This window comes from Nothoprocta perdicaria, unplaced genomic scaffold (genome assembly GCF_003342845.1).
Source record: "Nothoprocta perdicaria isolate Ctin4 unplaced genomic scaffold, notPer1 scaffold_290, whole genome shotgun sequence".
Classification (NCBI taxonomy): domain Eukaryota; kingdom Metazoa; phylum Chordata; class Aves; order Tinamiformes; family Tinamidae; genus Nothoprocta; species Nothoprocta perdicaria.
Window position 1 is genome coordinate 749,379 of NW_020455522.1, and position 14,969 is coordinate 764,347.

General features: G+C 54.4%; 1 protein-coding gene across 1 annotated transcript; it reads left to right on the top strand.

Moving 5' to 3' along the window:
* The first annotated feature begins 410 nt into the window (after positions 1–410).
* KLHDC3 (kelch domain containing 3) lies at positions 411–14,498 on the top strand. Its single transcript, XM_026041718.1, has 12 exons — positions 411–628; positions 1,063–1,147; positions 2,903–3,143; positions 4,645–4,821; positions 7,072–7,187; positions 8,842–8,913; positions 9,129–9,342; positions 9,448–9,534; positions 10,342–10,450; positions 13,600–13,673; positions 13,797–13,875; positions 14,002–14,498. The coding sequence occupies exons 3-12, from the start codon at positions 2,990–2,992 to the stop codon at positions 14,066–14,068; spliced, it is 1,149 nt and encodes a 382-aa protein (XP_025897503.1). The 5' UTR covers positions 411–628; positions 1,063–1,147; positions 2,903–2,989; the 3' UTR covers positions 14,069–14,498.
* The last annotated feature ends 471 nt before the right edge of the window (positions 14,499–14,969 follow it).

Genomic DNA, 14,969 nt, shown 5'->3' on the forward strand with positions numbered 1-14,969 from the left:
GCCCCGTCCCGGTGCCCGGCACAGGGGTCGCCCCCGAGCTCGGCCCAAGCGGCGCCTTTGCCGCTTCCCTCCGCTCCGCGGGCCCGGCCGCGTGGCCGGGGGGCGTCGCGCGTGGCCCTGGCCCGGGGCGGAGGGAGCCGCGCGGGAGCACTCCCGAGGGAAGCGACCCTGGAGCGGGGGGACGGGGCAGGGGACGGGGCAGGCTGGGCGGGAGGCGGCGGCGGCTGCTGGCGAAAACAGCCCCTGCCCGCGGGGAGCGCCGTGGGGCTGCGGGAGCGCCGTGGGGCTGCGGGAGCGCCCAGCACTGCCGGGGTGCGAAAGGAGCCCCCCGGGCGCTGGGGAACCCCGGGGCCCTTGTGGCGGCCGCCCTGCCGCCCGAACGGCCTCGCTGCCCAACGTGCAGGGTGGCAGTTGGGCCCCGCCGCGGCGTAAATAGCCCCAGCRGCGCAAATGTCAAGCGCGAGCGATGGAATCGCCCCGTTCTCGTGCTCTCCGGCTGTACGTTGGGAGGTGCTGGAAATAGCACCGTCCATATGGGCTGCCGTGAGCTTGCCGGGCTATTTTAAGCACTGCTGAACCTTGTGGCTGGCGCTTTTGGGGAGCCAGAGGACAGAGGCGGCCGCGCACGGTAGGGACCTGCTCCCYGGCGTGACTGAAACGGGGCTGGAGGCTGGTGGTGGTGGCCGAGCAGCCCCCGGGGTGACGGGGACGCAGCCCTGGCTGCTCCTGCTCCGGTCCCCTCCGCTGGGAATCACCGCGTCCTCTGCAGCAGCGCTCTTTGTAGAAGCGTCCCAAGTTTCTTTGGCCTCAGGCACAGGGGAGCAAGCCAGCCCAGCAAACCCAGGCGCAAAGGGGTGAGCTCCAGAGCGGGTGTTGCCTTCGAGGCTTCCTCTCAGTCTGCAGTACTCAAAGCCTCCTATTTTCGGGGCTTTTTTTTGGGAGGTAGTTGATTGAAAATAGAGCATTAAAGCAAATAGAAYAGCTAAAAAGAGATCTCGAGAGGAGGGGGAAAAAAAACTTTCATTTTTTCTTTTTTTTATTATCTATGCCGCTCTGCTCCAGTGCCTCAACAGGTTTAGACAATATTCTCGTGGGAAATCTCTGGATGAGTTTTCTGCTGGGTTTCGGGTGTCTGCGTGCTGTACAGGTGAGGTGCGAGCTGGGCTGGGGGCAGGAGGGCTGTTCTGGGCACTATCCACGGCTTTGGGACATATTTATGTCCTCTAAATCCTGTAGATTCATATTGCCTCTCATATTCCTGAAATGGATTTTATCTCATGTGGGGATGTCGGGTGGGAAGTAAATATTTTTCCCCACCAAAAAACCCCTCATGCTCGTGGGTATTGTGGGGAAATTTATAAAAGGAGGAGGGCAGAGTCTTGGTGGGAAGGGGACCACGGCGTTGGGGAGGAGGAGAACCTGGGCATGACTGAGAAGGGAAGGACAAGTGTCCTGGTCGCTCGGAAAGGCCGAGGACACCRTGACGCTTTCAGCATAGGGTTGTGACCCCTACAGAAGTGGCAAGTGGAGCCCAGCTGGGGGTGTTTATAAAGCTGCTAGCAGTGGAAATGCAGTCCCTAGAGCAGAGCACCAGGTTTGRGGGAAAAAGGAGAGAGGAAAAAAAAGAATGTCCTGGCAGTTGGCTTAACCTAGTGTCTTGTTCTGTAGTGTATGAGCCTGTAAAGATCACTTTGTATGTCTGACTTCTGATTTTTTTTACTTATTAAGCAAATGAGTTTTGAGGTGTAGCCTGGGTCTGTGGAATCGCAGTAAAAAAAGAGTTTCATGATGCCYATCTTTATAATAAACAGTAAGATTAGATTTGAGTTGTAATCTCTAACCTAAAGAACATGATCATCCCCACCAGCGTCTTGGGTATCTATAAAACTGTTTTGCAAACAGTGTTTTGACATTGTTGCTACAGCAGGAGTTTCCTGCAGCGTGACAAACRGGAGTTGAAGTCTCAGTTGACCAGATTAACTTTGTTGGATTGTATAGCCTTAATTTCCTGCTTTCAGGTGACTAATCTTAATTATGACACTGTTCAGGCAGGGAAGCCAACTCTTGAAGGCAGCAGTGTGTGTGTGTRTATATATRTRTRTRTATATATATATATATATAAGCGAAATGAAGATCATCCTGATCTGGTAATAACAAATATCAGCTCATACCAATAACAAATACCATATGTTGGGCAAACCTCCCCGAAGGAACTCCCTGAGGTGAAGGAGAGCTGCCCAACTGCGCCTGTGTGCCCCTGTGTCCCTGCAGGAACTAAGTATAAGGCACGGCAAGGACATGTAATTCACACTCCTAACTTTCCAGGATCGGGCTCTGTCCTAAGGGTGCTGAGAGTATTGACAGCTAGTAAGTCCACTTAAGCTACTTGAAATGTCTGTAACAAAATCACTTAACACAGAAGGGATATTGTGGGAAAGTTGTTTCATTTGGGGCTTGTTTGTTTTGTTTGCTTTAACTTTGCAGAGTCTTTTTGGGGCCGCAGCCACCCAGCCCACGGGCTGTGGTCCCGCTTGGTGGGAGGGCTGGGGAAACACAGCGGCTCCGGGGTGGTCACGCGGGCTCCACAGGCACTACCTCCTTTCTGGCTACCTCAGAAACTTCAGAAAGAAGGAAGCCTTGCAAAAACTTGCCACTTTCCAGACTTGAGAAAGCATGTGGGGAAGTGTATTAACTAAGCTGGCACCAGTGCTCAAACCAGTGACAGCAAGTAGTCCTAGCTTGTCTCACGAGACCTTCCTTGTGCTGCATTCCTCCATGGAGAACAAGCCTTTCTGTGGTGAACACTTAGATGAGTGAGGCTGTAGCAATGTGCCTGGGTAGCCAGCGCAGCGAGAAGGGCTGCGAGGCGCCACCTCAATAGGCGTCTTTGTTCTGGRGCCAGGTGACATCTGCGCCGCGCCATGGTGGCCCGAGGAGCGTGAGGCTGTGGCGCTGGGGACCCTGAAGGGCAGCGGGCGCGCGGGGAGGAATGCTCCGGTGGGCCGTGCACCTGGAAGGCGGGCCCCGGAGGGTGAACCACGCCGCCGTGGCCGTCGGGCACAAGGTCTATTCCTTCGGCGGCTACTGCTCTGGAGAAGACTATGAGACCCTGCGGCAGATCGATGTCCACGTTTTTAATGCAGGTGAGGGTGCGGCCTCCTCTTGGTGTGTGCGGGAATGGCTCTCTGGGCTCCTACTGAGCAGGGAGCTGGCACGCTCTGTCATCTGTCTGATTGACTTCCAAAAGGTTTTTCCGTGTCAATCGGAGTCTCTTCCCTTGAGCAGCACTGTCTTTTTGTAGTCCTGCACTGGGCCATCTCCGGTAGCTCCATGGTGCTGTAGCACAGGGGAGCCCAGCRTTGGCCTCSACACTGCAGAYGTGGCCTCAGCAGCACTGGGCAGAGGGGCAGGATCAAGGGAGATCCCTTGACCTGCTGGCAACGCCCTTCCTAATGCCTCCCAGGACACTGCTGCCCCTCCTGACCACAGGGTCGCACTGCTGGCTCTAATGTGGAAGTGGCAGTACACCAGGTTTAAGTCTTCAGGCTTAAATTTCTAAGCCATTTCACTGTGGTGATGTCTAGCAGCTGCTGCTGGCATCGTGGAAGTGGCAGGATGTTGGCTGCCTGCTTTCCATATCTAGCCACTAGTTGCTATGAAGATTGAGTGGCACAGCGAGGCCGCTGGAGCTAGAGTTATTCTTTTAAGGTAACCAGTGTGTTGGGAACGAGCTGGAGTCATCTGTCTGTGGGACATTTCCCTGTAATTAGGCAAGTGGCTGAAAAACTACACAGGTGCTTGGATGGGGACAGCTGAGCAGGTGAGAAGACGAGCTTGAGGAGGGTCAGAAGCAGAGAACGAACACCTAGCTCTTTGCCAGAGTGGGCAGCGTGCCTAAACAGAGCACTCTGTTAGTGGAGGAACTAACAGCCTCTGGGGAAAGCAGAATGACGGTGCCCGGAGGAATGAATGCTCCTGCATCTCCCTCCCTTCTCCCGCTCCCAAACATGAAAGGGTCATGATGCTGCAGCCACTGCTTGGGAGGGGTGGGTTTCCCATCACTCTGGCTTGCCCAGCGCTGTCAGGACTAGGCTCAACACGGCATCTTCAATGATCCGAAGAGCAGGACTGTGTTATGTGTTATAGGTAGGGAATACACTCTCAAGCTCCACCGTAGCATGGCTGTGCTTCCTTGATATCCTTCCTGCCATTGTGAGTTAAGCACCTGTCTTTTAAAATGACTGATCTTTTCGCTTTTGCTGTATGGGTATTTTGGGGGAGCTGCAGCCTGCCTGTGTCCAATTGCATTTTGTTGTCCAGGTCATCTCCTGGTGGAAAACAAACCTGGAAGCAGGATGCGTGGCCAAAGGATTGTATCTACAGGTGTTATGTAATGACTGTGCAATAGTTTTCATGACTCTTGTACTGTCATTAAACCCTGTAATACATGTTGACTACTCGGGCTACTACTGAAAATGACACGCAGGCAACGCGGAAGTAGAACCTGTAATCACAAAAAACGCCTATTAGCAACACCAGATTAGCAGGGAGATGTCTGTAGCAGAGCAGGTGCGGGTGAGGGCAAGGGTCTAAGGTCTGTGTCACAGGCTGACATCTGACATGGGCTTGAACTCCCTCTTCCAGTGTCTCTGCGCTGGATCAAGCTGCCTCCGGTGTGGACAAACAGCCGAGACCACGTGAGAGAGGTGCCCTACATGAGGTATGGGCACTCRGCAGTGCTCATAGATGACACCATCTACATATGGGGCGGTCGCAACGACACTGAAGGAGCCTGCAATGTCCTCTATGCCTTTGATGTCAGTAAGTTCCAACTTGTTGCCCTTCCTTGTCCTGACTGCTCTTAGTGAGACCCTCTCTGCTCCGTTGCACTGCTCTGCAGCTCTCTGTCCTGTTGCTTGGGGTCCCTGCAAAGTGCTAGTGTGGGGCAAATGGGCAGGGGAGGAAAGGGTATGTTCTGAAGAACATGAGGCATGTTGTGTCCAGCTGGTTCAGCAGGTTTGAGAGAGGAGCGGGTGGTCTGTGTGCCTGGACACTTGGCTCTGTAAAAACATTGGATTAAAATGACTAATTTTTTTTTTTTTTATTGGCTTTGCGTGCTCTTGCTAATACTAACTACAACTGAAGCTCCCCCTCTCAGGGATATGCCCTTCCTTAACTGTGGCTGAAGGCTGCAGCATGAAGGGGATGGAGCTCTTGAGCACCATAGGTCTTTTCTGGGGTGGCTCTTCTCTCTGTAAGAACGAAGCAGAGGAATAAAATACAGAAGCAGTCAGGGACAGGATGAAAGAACAAAGGCAAGCATGAGGCAACTTGGATGAATCTGAGAGAGACTCCTTGAGCCTTTCTGTTGACTTCTTTGTTGAAGTGTTGGAACATCTGGGGAGAACTGCATGGACAAGGGTGTTGGGAAAGGGGGAGGAAGGGTCATGTCTGCATTCTGGAGACAAGTCCAACCTAAACACTGGCCAGGAACCTAGCCTTGCTAGGCCTACAGTAGAAGTGCTTGGTCTAGTGCTTGGCCGCTGGTTTGTTTCCATGTGAGGGAAGATTTCACTGCTTGGGGCAGCTCTCTGGGAAATTTCTTTCTCCTTGTGTGACATAGGGAGCTGGGAAGCCACCAGTAAMCCCCTGTGTGCACAAAGGGAGTGCAGCGGGAGCTGCCTGATGTCCCTGCCAAATCAAGCACTTTAGCATTGAGTGAAAATTAACTGAAAAGCCAGGCTTCGGTCCTGGTCCAAACCCCGTGCAGCTGTCTGTACACGCTGTCCCTGTCTCCTGCCAGTCCTAGAAAGGGAGCCTGGCAGTTTTCCACCTGCCATGGAAGCCCCATTGTACGGGTTTCATCAGGATCAAGGCCTGGCTGTAAAGTCCTGGCTGAGGGCAGCTCTCCCCTCTGAGGACAGAGGTGCTGATCACTCGCTGGGGTCTCTTCCATCCCCAATTTGACACGCTGCACTTGGCCGTGCTCTTGCTGCTGCCGTGTGACAGGGCTTAGAAGAGCCCTGTGAAGGCTGGGACCAGAGCAGCCGTCTCAGCTTTCTTGCTCGCAGGTTGTGCAGGGAGTTCAGTGACCTCGCAAGCCCCTTTGTACAGTTCCAGCTGGGGCTTAGGTGCAGACCTGTGGCCAAAGGCCAATTCAGAGAAGTTATCCCTCTCCCAGAGAATGTTTCTTTGGCTCTGAATTTGCCACTTCCTGAAATAAACACTGCTCTTGGCTGTGTCTGTGGAGGGTGGAGGGGCAGGGGTATCTCCTGCTGTGTCTGTGCCTCTCTGTGGGCTTCTGGGACAGGTGCCTGCCTTTGCTTGGCAGAGAGCTGCTGGCTCCATTCCACGTTGCCCTGCGTGGAGACCAGCGCTGGCTGGATTTAACGTCCTCCCTTAACTCAAACCAGTCAGTGGAACACACAGGGTTAGGGGATAGATCTGGCCAGCGTAGCCTCCTGAGGGAGCAGCGTCTGAGGAGCAGACAGGTGGGACCACTGAAGGGTGGAGAGCAGGGAAGGCCCCTCTCGAAGMGGGGGTAAAAGCAGGAGCAGATAACATAGGGTGAGCTGAACTGTAGCGGTGAGGATGTAGCTCTGTGGGCATGAGTGGCCAACTGACCCCAGGCTGGGTTTTTGAGCACTGTTTTTCTCCGTCACTGAGCTAGAGCATCTCCAGGCTGTGAGGTCGCTTGGGCCACCTGGCATCGTCCCTTCGTTGTAAGTGAAACTGTAAAGGCAGAGCTGTTAAGTGCCTCCCTAGTCAGCTTTGCAAGAGATTTGATACCAATAACATTGCTCAAGCAGCGCTGCGCTTGGAGTGAGGTTATCATGGGGTTTGGCAGGGTCGGCAGGCTTGCCCTGGGACCAAGGTGCTCTGAGGAGGCTCGGGAGCTGGCCCTGCTGCAAGAAGCTTGCCCCCTCTCTGCCCTGAGAAGCATCTGTGCCCTGCACGAAGGAGCTGTCTCCAAAACAGCATTTTCCTTGCCCATGAAGAGTGGTAGTGAAGAGCTACCCCCATCTTCATGGCTAACGTGTTTTCTTGGCATCGCCTCCTGTTTGCTTTTAGACACGCACAAATGGTTCACACCGAAGGTGACTGGGATGGTGCCAGGAGCCAGGGATGGACACTCGGCCTGTGTCCTGGCCAAGAGCATGTTTATCTTTGGAGGCTACGAGCAGCTGGTGAGTGGTCTCTGCCACAGTTATTTGTGAATCCCTGGAAGGGAGAAGGTGTTCCTATCTTGGCCACGAGTAGAGGCCAAGTRAAAGGATATGTTTGCATGTAGAGTTGCATTCGTTTCATAACTCAGTGAAGCTGTGGCATAAATTATCCAGTTAAGTTCCTGATTTTGTGAAGAGGGTGGTTGAGAAAATAGATCTATGAAGGCTGGAGTTGTTAGTGGTACTTGTTTTTTTGTTTGTTTTGGGTTCTTTTTTTTTGCTTTTTTTTGGCTTTTTAATTTTTTTGTTTGTTTGTTCTCTCTCTCTCTCTCTGTATCTGCTAGAGAGATTCTGGGGTTCGAAGTAACCGTACATTGTTCTAGACTTCTGTATTTTCTGACTCAATTCTCAGCCAAATTGAAATAAAAATAGATGCTTATGTATTTTACACTTATATTTTATGTCAATATATAATATATTGCTATATCTGTATTTATTTTAATTTGGCTGAAAAATGAGCCAGAAAAAAAATCTCTTTGCAACGTCCGCAGTGTTGCTGTGCGGTTTGGTGCAAATCTAGTGCAGGTTTTCTGTGTTTTGTACCTGTTCTCCCACCTTGCTGAGCTATTCAGGACACCTTTACTTGTCCTCCCACTAAGAGTCCTTGGAGCTGAAGGGTTCCGATGGTTTGTGCCGGATGCCCTTAGCACTCCTTGGAGCAAATCCTGGTGCTCTGTTCTTTGCCAGTGGCTGAACATAACTTCAGATTATCACCCGGCTCCACAAAGCTGGGCAGTCTCTGCCTGTCTGCAGGGAAGCTGGGGCTCTGCTCTTGCAGACTCCGTGCCATTCCCCTTCTTCCAGAAAGTGTAGCAGTGCCAGAGCCATAAGCTTGACTTCAACTTTTTTGATTTTTCGATGTTTTAGTTTTTGAATTTTTTTAAGTTTTTTTTTTTTAATTTTGGATTTTTTTTAGCTTTTTTTTAGTTTTTTGGGGGGCTTTTTTTTTTTTTTTTTTTTAGTTTTGGAGTTTTTTAAGTTTTGGGGGTTTCTAGGTGTGTGGGGTTTTTTGTTTGTTTGTTTTTGGTTTTTTAGTTTTCTACGAAGGCCAAACAAGCCTGTAGCTATCTTGGTGTTGTCTCATCTGCCTGGAGCCTGTACAGTCTGCATGAACGGAGGCTCAGGCCTTTTCACACTAGTGGCACATGGGTTTTGTGGGATCCTTGGAGCCCCRAGAGCATTTGCTCGTGGCTATTTGGCTTCCTAGAAATAATCCCAGCTCCCTTTGACCTCTTATCATGTGGCCTTAGCAAAGTCAGTGGGGACTGTCCAGCTGCAGAGCTCCCTTCTTCTGTCACTGCAGGGAAGGGGACAGGTACTGCTGGGAATACACATTGCATGTAGTCCTTGGCCTTGATGATAGCAAGTGAGTATCGAAGAAATTGGAATGTTCAAGAGAGATGGGAGAGCTTTGAGGAGAAATGAACTTCATCTCCCTCTTGCGAGGTGATGATTATGCTGCTTATCCTGATGTTTTGGAGTTAGCAGCCTATCGTTGTGGAAGTGCTGGCTCCGAAGGGATGTCCAGGTTCCTAGGAGAGCGTCCTTTCCAGAGGCCAGGGTGACCAGGCYGCCTGAGGCCCTTGGTGACCAGGCCACACTGCTGTTCTTCCAGGCCGACTGCTTTTCTAACGACATCCATAAATTGGACACCACGAGCATGATGTGGACCTTAATCTCTGCCAAGGTCAGTGTCTTTTTCCCCTCCCGTTTGTGGGGACAGCCTTGTCTCTGCCTCCCTCTGGGGGGGCTGCCCACCACTGTCTCACAGGTTGTCTCATGCGCCTGCAATCTTCAGGAGAAGTTCTCCAAGATCAGGCAGCCRCCTTCCCCATTGAGATACCTCATTTCGCTGGGCAGTCTGCCCGCTTTCTCTCACGCTGTTTGGCCCTGTTCTCGCAGGGCACACCAGCTCGTTGGAGAGACTTCCATTCGGCCACTATCATCGGAACAAAGATGTACGTGTTTGGTGGCAGGGCAGATCGGTTTGGGCCGTTTCATTCCAACAATGAGATCTACTGCAACCGGATTAAAGTGTTTGACACAGAAACAAACTCCTGGCTTGACTCCCCACCAACTCCAGTGCTCCCCGAAGGCCGGCGGAGTCATTCGGCCTGTGAGTATGGAGTTAGTGAGGAAGGGAGACACACTGACTGTGGGAACRGGGCTCAGCTGCTCTCTGCACTGGGTGTCACGCTGATGTCTGTGCTTGCCCCGACAGTCAGCTACAATGGGGAGCTCTACGTGTTTGGTGGCTACAATGCACGCCTGAACAGACACTTCCATGACCTTTGGAAATTCAATCCAGGTACCTGAATATTTTTAAGCGTTGGGCCTAGGGGATCCCAGAGGCTGTAGTTGTAGAAACCACTCAATTGGAGCTGGCAGCATCCCAACACCACGCYGTCCTGGTACCAGTAGATAGAACAGTGCAGCAGAAGTGGTGGTTCTTGATGTCCTGAATATCAGTGAGGTGTCTGAGGTCCCCYGCTTACTCAGGTACTTTGGGCAATCCATGAAAATGGTTTAACTGCTTTGTACAATGAAATCTTGTGTTACACTGTTATCCAAGAGCAGCTGATTTGCTCTTTCTCCCAGCTTATCTGTGACTGACTCCTGGAGACTGCAGTGCTGCACAGCAGAGCTTAATTTCCCCTCAGTGCCCATGCCGTGGAGAGTGGCAAACCTTGATATCTTCTCCACCTTGTTTAACTGCCCATACTCTCCCCAAGGCCAGGGRTGCTTTGCATTTTCTGCAGCTACCAATAGATGGGTCGGGCTCCCTGCAGAGCTGAGCCATGTCTGTGTGTGGAGCTTCACTGCGCACAGGTCCCGGGCCCGCTGCTGGGCGCTATAGGTGAAAAGCCTTGTTGTGCTGCAGCTGAGGAAGGGCAGAACTTGCTGCTGCAGCTCAGAGGGCTGCACCTGGTGTGACATCTTGGGAGCAAAATTGTGCTGTGCCACCTCTGCAGCAAAAAGAGGCAGCAGACACGTTGACTAGTTGGTAGCTGCAGGGCAGTAGGCTTCTTTTTTTTTCTTCCTTGTGCTTTGTTTAAATCCATAACCTGCCCATAGCAGGCTCTTATGAGAAGCTGCTCCATTTTTCCCCCCTCAGTTTCTTTTTCTTGGAGGAAGATTGAGCCCAAAGGGAAAGGCCCGTGTCCTCGACGCCGACAGTGCTGCTGCAGAGTGGGGGACAAAATCATTCTCTTTGGAGGCACCAGGTGAGTTTGTGTGAGCCCCCTGGGATGGCTCTCTACGAGGGTTTTCCACATGCTTCAGTTCAGTGTCTTTCTCCATGCGCTCGTGCTGTACTTGGCTTCATTTTAGGGCCATGTGGTAACTGTCTCTCCATCTTGCAAGTAGCCAGTAAACAATGACATAGAGCAGGATTTCTCTGGGGAGAGAGAAGAAAAAAAATCCATTAGCTTGTAAAGCAGCTGGTAACAAGCTGCCTTTTACAACACGCAGCAAGTCGGGGTAGAGGGGCAGAGGGTGTGAGATGCTGGTCAGGAGGGACTGTGCAGTGCAACGGCCAAGCTTTCAGTGAAGGAGGGCTGGAGGGACAGGGGTGACAGGTTCTGCTGTCAGAAGGACAATCTGCTCTGCTGCAGCAGCCTGATTTGCCTCCCCTGCCTGCTGTCTGGATGCCTCTCACCAGCATTTCTCTTCTTGTGTTGGCAAATGTGTCTGCCAAGCTACAGAGGGCAGTCAGCTCAGCTGGGAACGGTTTCAGGAGCCCTTCCGCGTACTAAGGCAGGGTTCCCTTCCAAGCAGCTTTCCTCAGCAAAGTTTCATTCGCAAAAGAGACTTGGTGTGAAGGATTTAGCTGTCAAACAGTGGGAGTGATACCGTCGTGATGCAGGACAGCTGCACGTTGCCAAGAACCTGAACATCTGCTAAAAGAAAGGAAGGGGCCCATCACCCGCATGTGCGCTCTGCTCTGTCTGGACTGACACATCACAGGYGTGGAGCACAGGTCTCTGCTGGCATCTGCCAGCTCATGTAAACATCTGAAAGGCTTTCGGACCTTCACGTGGCTTGTGTGGATGTGGGGGATAGTGTGCAGGGCATGGGTGAGGTACTCGGAGGTGCAGGGTTTATCCGCTCCCCTCAACAGTTATTGGGTGTTAATCTGCACAGCAGAAGGTTTGGTGAGGCTTGAAGGCAGCTCTCGACGCTGCGGTCTTTAGTAGTTGGTGCTGAATTTTGCTTAAGGCAGCAGCTGAGCCCTGGTATTAGGCACTCCTAAGAAATACCATCCAAAACRGCAAATTCAGGAGCAGCTTTCTGGAGTGTCATCTGTCTCTGCCAGACAACACAGAAGTGTTTACAGCATTTGCTGCCTCAAAACGCTTCAGGATTCAATGTGCCCTTTAATGTCCAGGCACAGGTCTGGCGTGTGGCAGTTGAGCAGTGGGGAGAGGAAGGGCTGGCTGCGGTGGGGGGAGCCTTGGGGCTGGGGAGGCCGCAGTGGGGGCTGTGCTCGCTTCCTGTAATGGTTATCAGGGGCGCTCGGGAGCTGCCTGGCGAGATAAGAAGTTTTCCAGGAAGTCGTTGAAATGGAGAACTCCCTCCGGAGTCAGCCTGGGGATTCGGTGGGATTGCTTGACGGATTAGCTGGCCGGCACGGCTCGCTAGGCAACTGCTCTGGGAGAAGGACAGGCAAAACCCTCTACTGTCCTGTTTTCCCTTCCAGAATCTGCCTCCGGGAAAGGCTGTTCAGAGGTGCTTCTGTAGGGCCCCTGCTGCTGGAGCACCCAACCGCTTGCTTGGTTTTACATTCTGCTTAAAGCCTCCTCTTGTTGCCCCATCTGTGGTCCCTCTAGGTGAGGGAGGCTGGCAGCAGTCTTGTCACTTATGTCCTAAGTGACCAGGAAATTGCCTAGTGCTGAGCTTGGGGCTCACATTAGCCCCCCTTTCTCTCTCTCCAAACCCCCCTGTACTTCAGTGTGCAGAGCTCCTTCCCGAGAGAAGAGGAGGAGTGTGGTAAAACAAAGCTTAGCTGAGCATGTGTTGATGCTGAGGTTTCGCATTGCCTGGCAATGCTTAGAAATGCCTGGTTCTGGGGAGGAGGCAGGGCTCCGTGCAGAGCCCCGGGTCCTTTACCAGCACTTTTGAGACGCTGCTGAGTTGGAGTGGGCAACTTTGCTGGGCTTGGGTTGGCAAAGACATTGTCAGCACCCTGCCGTGCTGGGAGCTGCAGCTCTCCTGGCCATGAGCTCCAGGCTTGGCTTGGTTCTTGCGGTTTGATGATAGCCCCGCAGATGTGGTTCCCTTTGGAAGATAAAGGGACTGGGACATGGATGTAAAAAGATGAGCTTGGGGCATGGTGGTTACCATGGCAGGACAGAAAGGGGCTTGCCTGTATTTGAACAAATCGGAGCCATCTGGAACAGGTCTCTTTTGCCCCCAGAGCTTTTCTTTCATGATGAGAACTGGGGAAGATGGCACCATCTCATGRCCTGGTGACATGTGAAGCTTGGGAAGCAAATGGCTCTCCACGACCGCGAGATACCTTCGCGGTGAGGCTGCCTCTCCTGGAGTGCCCACAGTACGGAGCGGCTCCCCGGAGCGACGTGGGCTGCGCTCGGGGCAGGGTCCCCTTCACTGCGGCGCTGCGCCGGGGACGTGGCACGGGCCTTGCGAGCCGTGCAGCAGAACCCCAGAGCAACCTCGCTGCTGCCATGGCTGCACATGCACAACTTGATGGTGAAACGGGATGTTCTCCTGGCCGCAGGCTGCCAACCTGCCACCTTCTGCTACGGAGCTGGTGTTAGGCACAGACAGAGGGAAAGGAGGCAGCTCCTTGGAAGCCCAGATCCACTGAAGCTGCAGAGCGAACTCTTCCCAGGAACAACCTGCTCACGCTGCAGCCCAGGGAAAGGGAGGGTATTTGTAGCACCCTCCTYGTGCCCCCAGAATGGGTCCTGGGGGCCTAGGGGAGGCTTCCGAGCTGCCCTGATGGTAGGGAGCAGATCAGGAGGTAGCTGAGGAAGGAGGAATGTGAAACAAGCCGGAGGGTGGCAGAGGCCTGGAGGGGATGCATGTTCCCTGCAGAGAGAAGGGCAGGAAAGCTGCCCCGAGCAGAGGGAGAAGCAGCTGGCGTCGGCGGTGGCCTGTGTGAGATGGAGGTGGCTTCCCGGCTCCTTGGGGCGGAGCAGGCGCATGTGCTCGGTGTTGGAGCGGGCGCACAGCCCTCGCTGTGCCCGTGGGGCTGCCGCGTGGGGCTGCCTTGGCTGCTGCTGCGGGGAGAAGGGCATCAGAGAGGCCCAGACAGGGACAGTCCTGGACTGTCAGCCCTCAGGATCCCCAGGGCATGCAATGGGGATACGGGTGTTTTGGCAGCGGCTGATGAGCTTTCCTTCTGCAGCCCATCTCCAGAGGAGGGAATGGGGGATGAGTTCGACCTCATGGATCACTCGGACCTCTACATCCTCGACTTCAGTACGTGAGCCCTGGCCGCGCGCGCGGCACGTCGCGCCGCGCTGGCGAGCGGCCCTGCGGGGCCGCGCTGCAGAGCCGGGCGCAGGGCCCGACGCGGCCGTCGCCGCTGCCTTCTTTCCGCAGGTCCCAGCCTAAAGACGCTGTGTAAGCTAGCGGTGATTCAGTACAGCCTGGACCAGTCCTGCCTTCCCCACGACATCAGGTACAGGGGGACGAGTGGCCCCTGGGTGCTCCCTGTCTTGGGAGCGCTGGGAGGGTGCCGGGGCACCGTGCTCCTGAGCATGGCCATTTGCCCTTGCCCTTAGTGCGTCCCCTYGATATCTTTCAGATGGGAGCTCACGGCCATGACCACAAACAGCACCATCAGCCGCCCCATAGTGTCCTCGCAGGGCTGAAGCTGCCTCGTGCCTCCGCCCTCCCCTCTCCCCTCATCTCTTGTTCCGCTGCCTGCATGAATTTCTACCCCTTGAAGCGAGAAACGTGCGTGAGCTCTGTTCGTGCCGCCCTCGACGGGCCTCCCTCTGCCCATGGTGCCGCTCCAGCACACGGAGGTTGGGGCAGAGCAGGCCCTTGGACAAGAGATCGGCGCACGCATGAACCCCATCGTTGGTGCTACCTCCAGGGCCTCTCATGTTGGTTCCCCTGGCCTGGCGAACTGTGGCTGTGCTGCCCTTGGGCCTGGCCCTGCTCCCAGGGCCTGAGCAGACTCCCAGCACCACCTGTAGCCCTGGGCTCAGGCTACGAACTGTTCCTGTGCGAGCGGGGCCTTCGCTGCCTGCCTGGACTGGCCTCGGGGCATCCACCCGAGCCCAGGCCCCGTGCCGCTGTGGGCGCTGCCTGGCTCCGTGTGTGACACTGCAGCTCTGCAGCGTTTTATAAACACTGCGCCCGTGCCTGGGTTTACACTGCACTGTGTGTCCTCGTGGGGAGCACTGCGGGGCTGGAGCAGTGGTGGGAGGCTGAGCCCAAGGGTCTCGTCCCATCATCCAGCCCAGGCCGTGCCGAGGTGGGAGAAGGGACAGCCTGGGGACATGCCAGGTCTGCCAGGCGCTCCTGCCTTCGGGGGGCGGGCACCGGGGCAGGGACCTGGTGCAGATGCCCCACATGTGCCTGTGGGGGGGGGTGGGGAGTCCCCAGGGGCAGCCCTGCAAGCAGAGCCAGCCCCGGCCAAGCTCCCCAAGCACAAGGGGTGGCTACCAGGACACTGAAGCCAGGAGGGCAGGCGAGAGAGGATGAGGTGGCTGCTGGGTGCACGTGGCCAAGGGCCTGGACCATAGACCCTGCTGRAAGACCAGG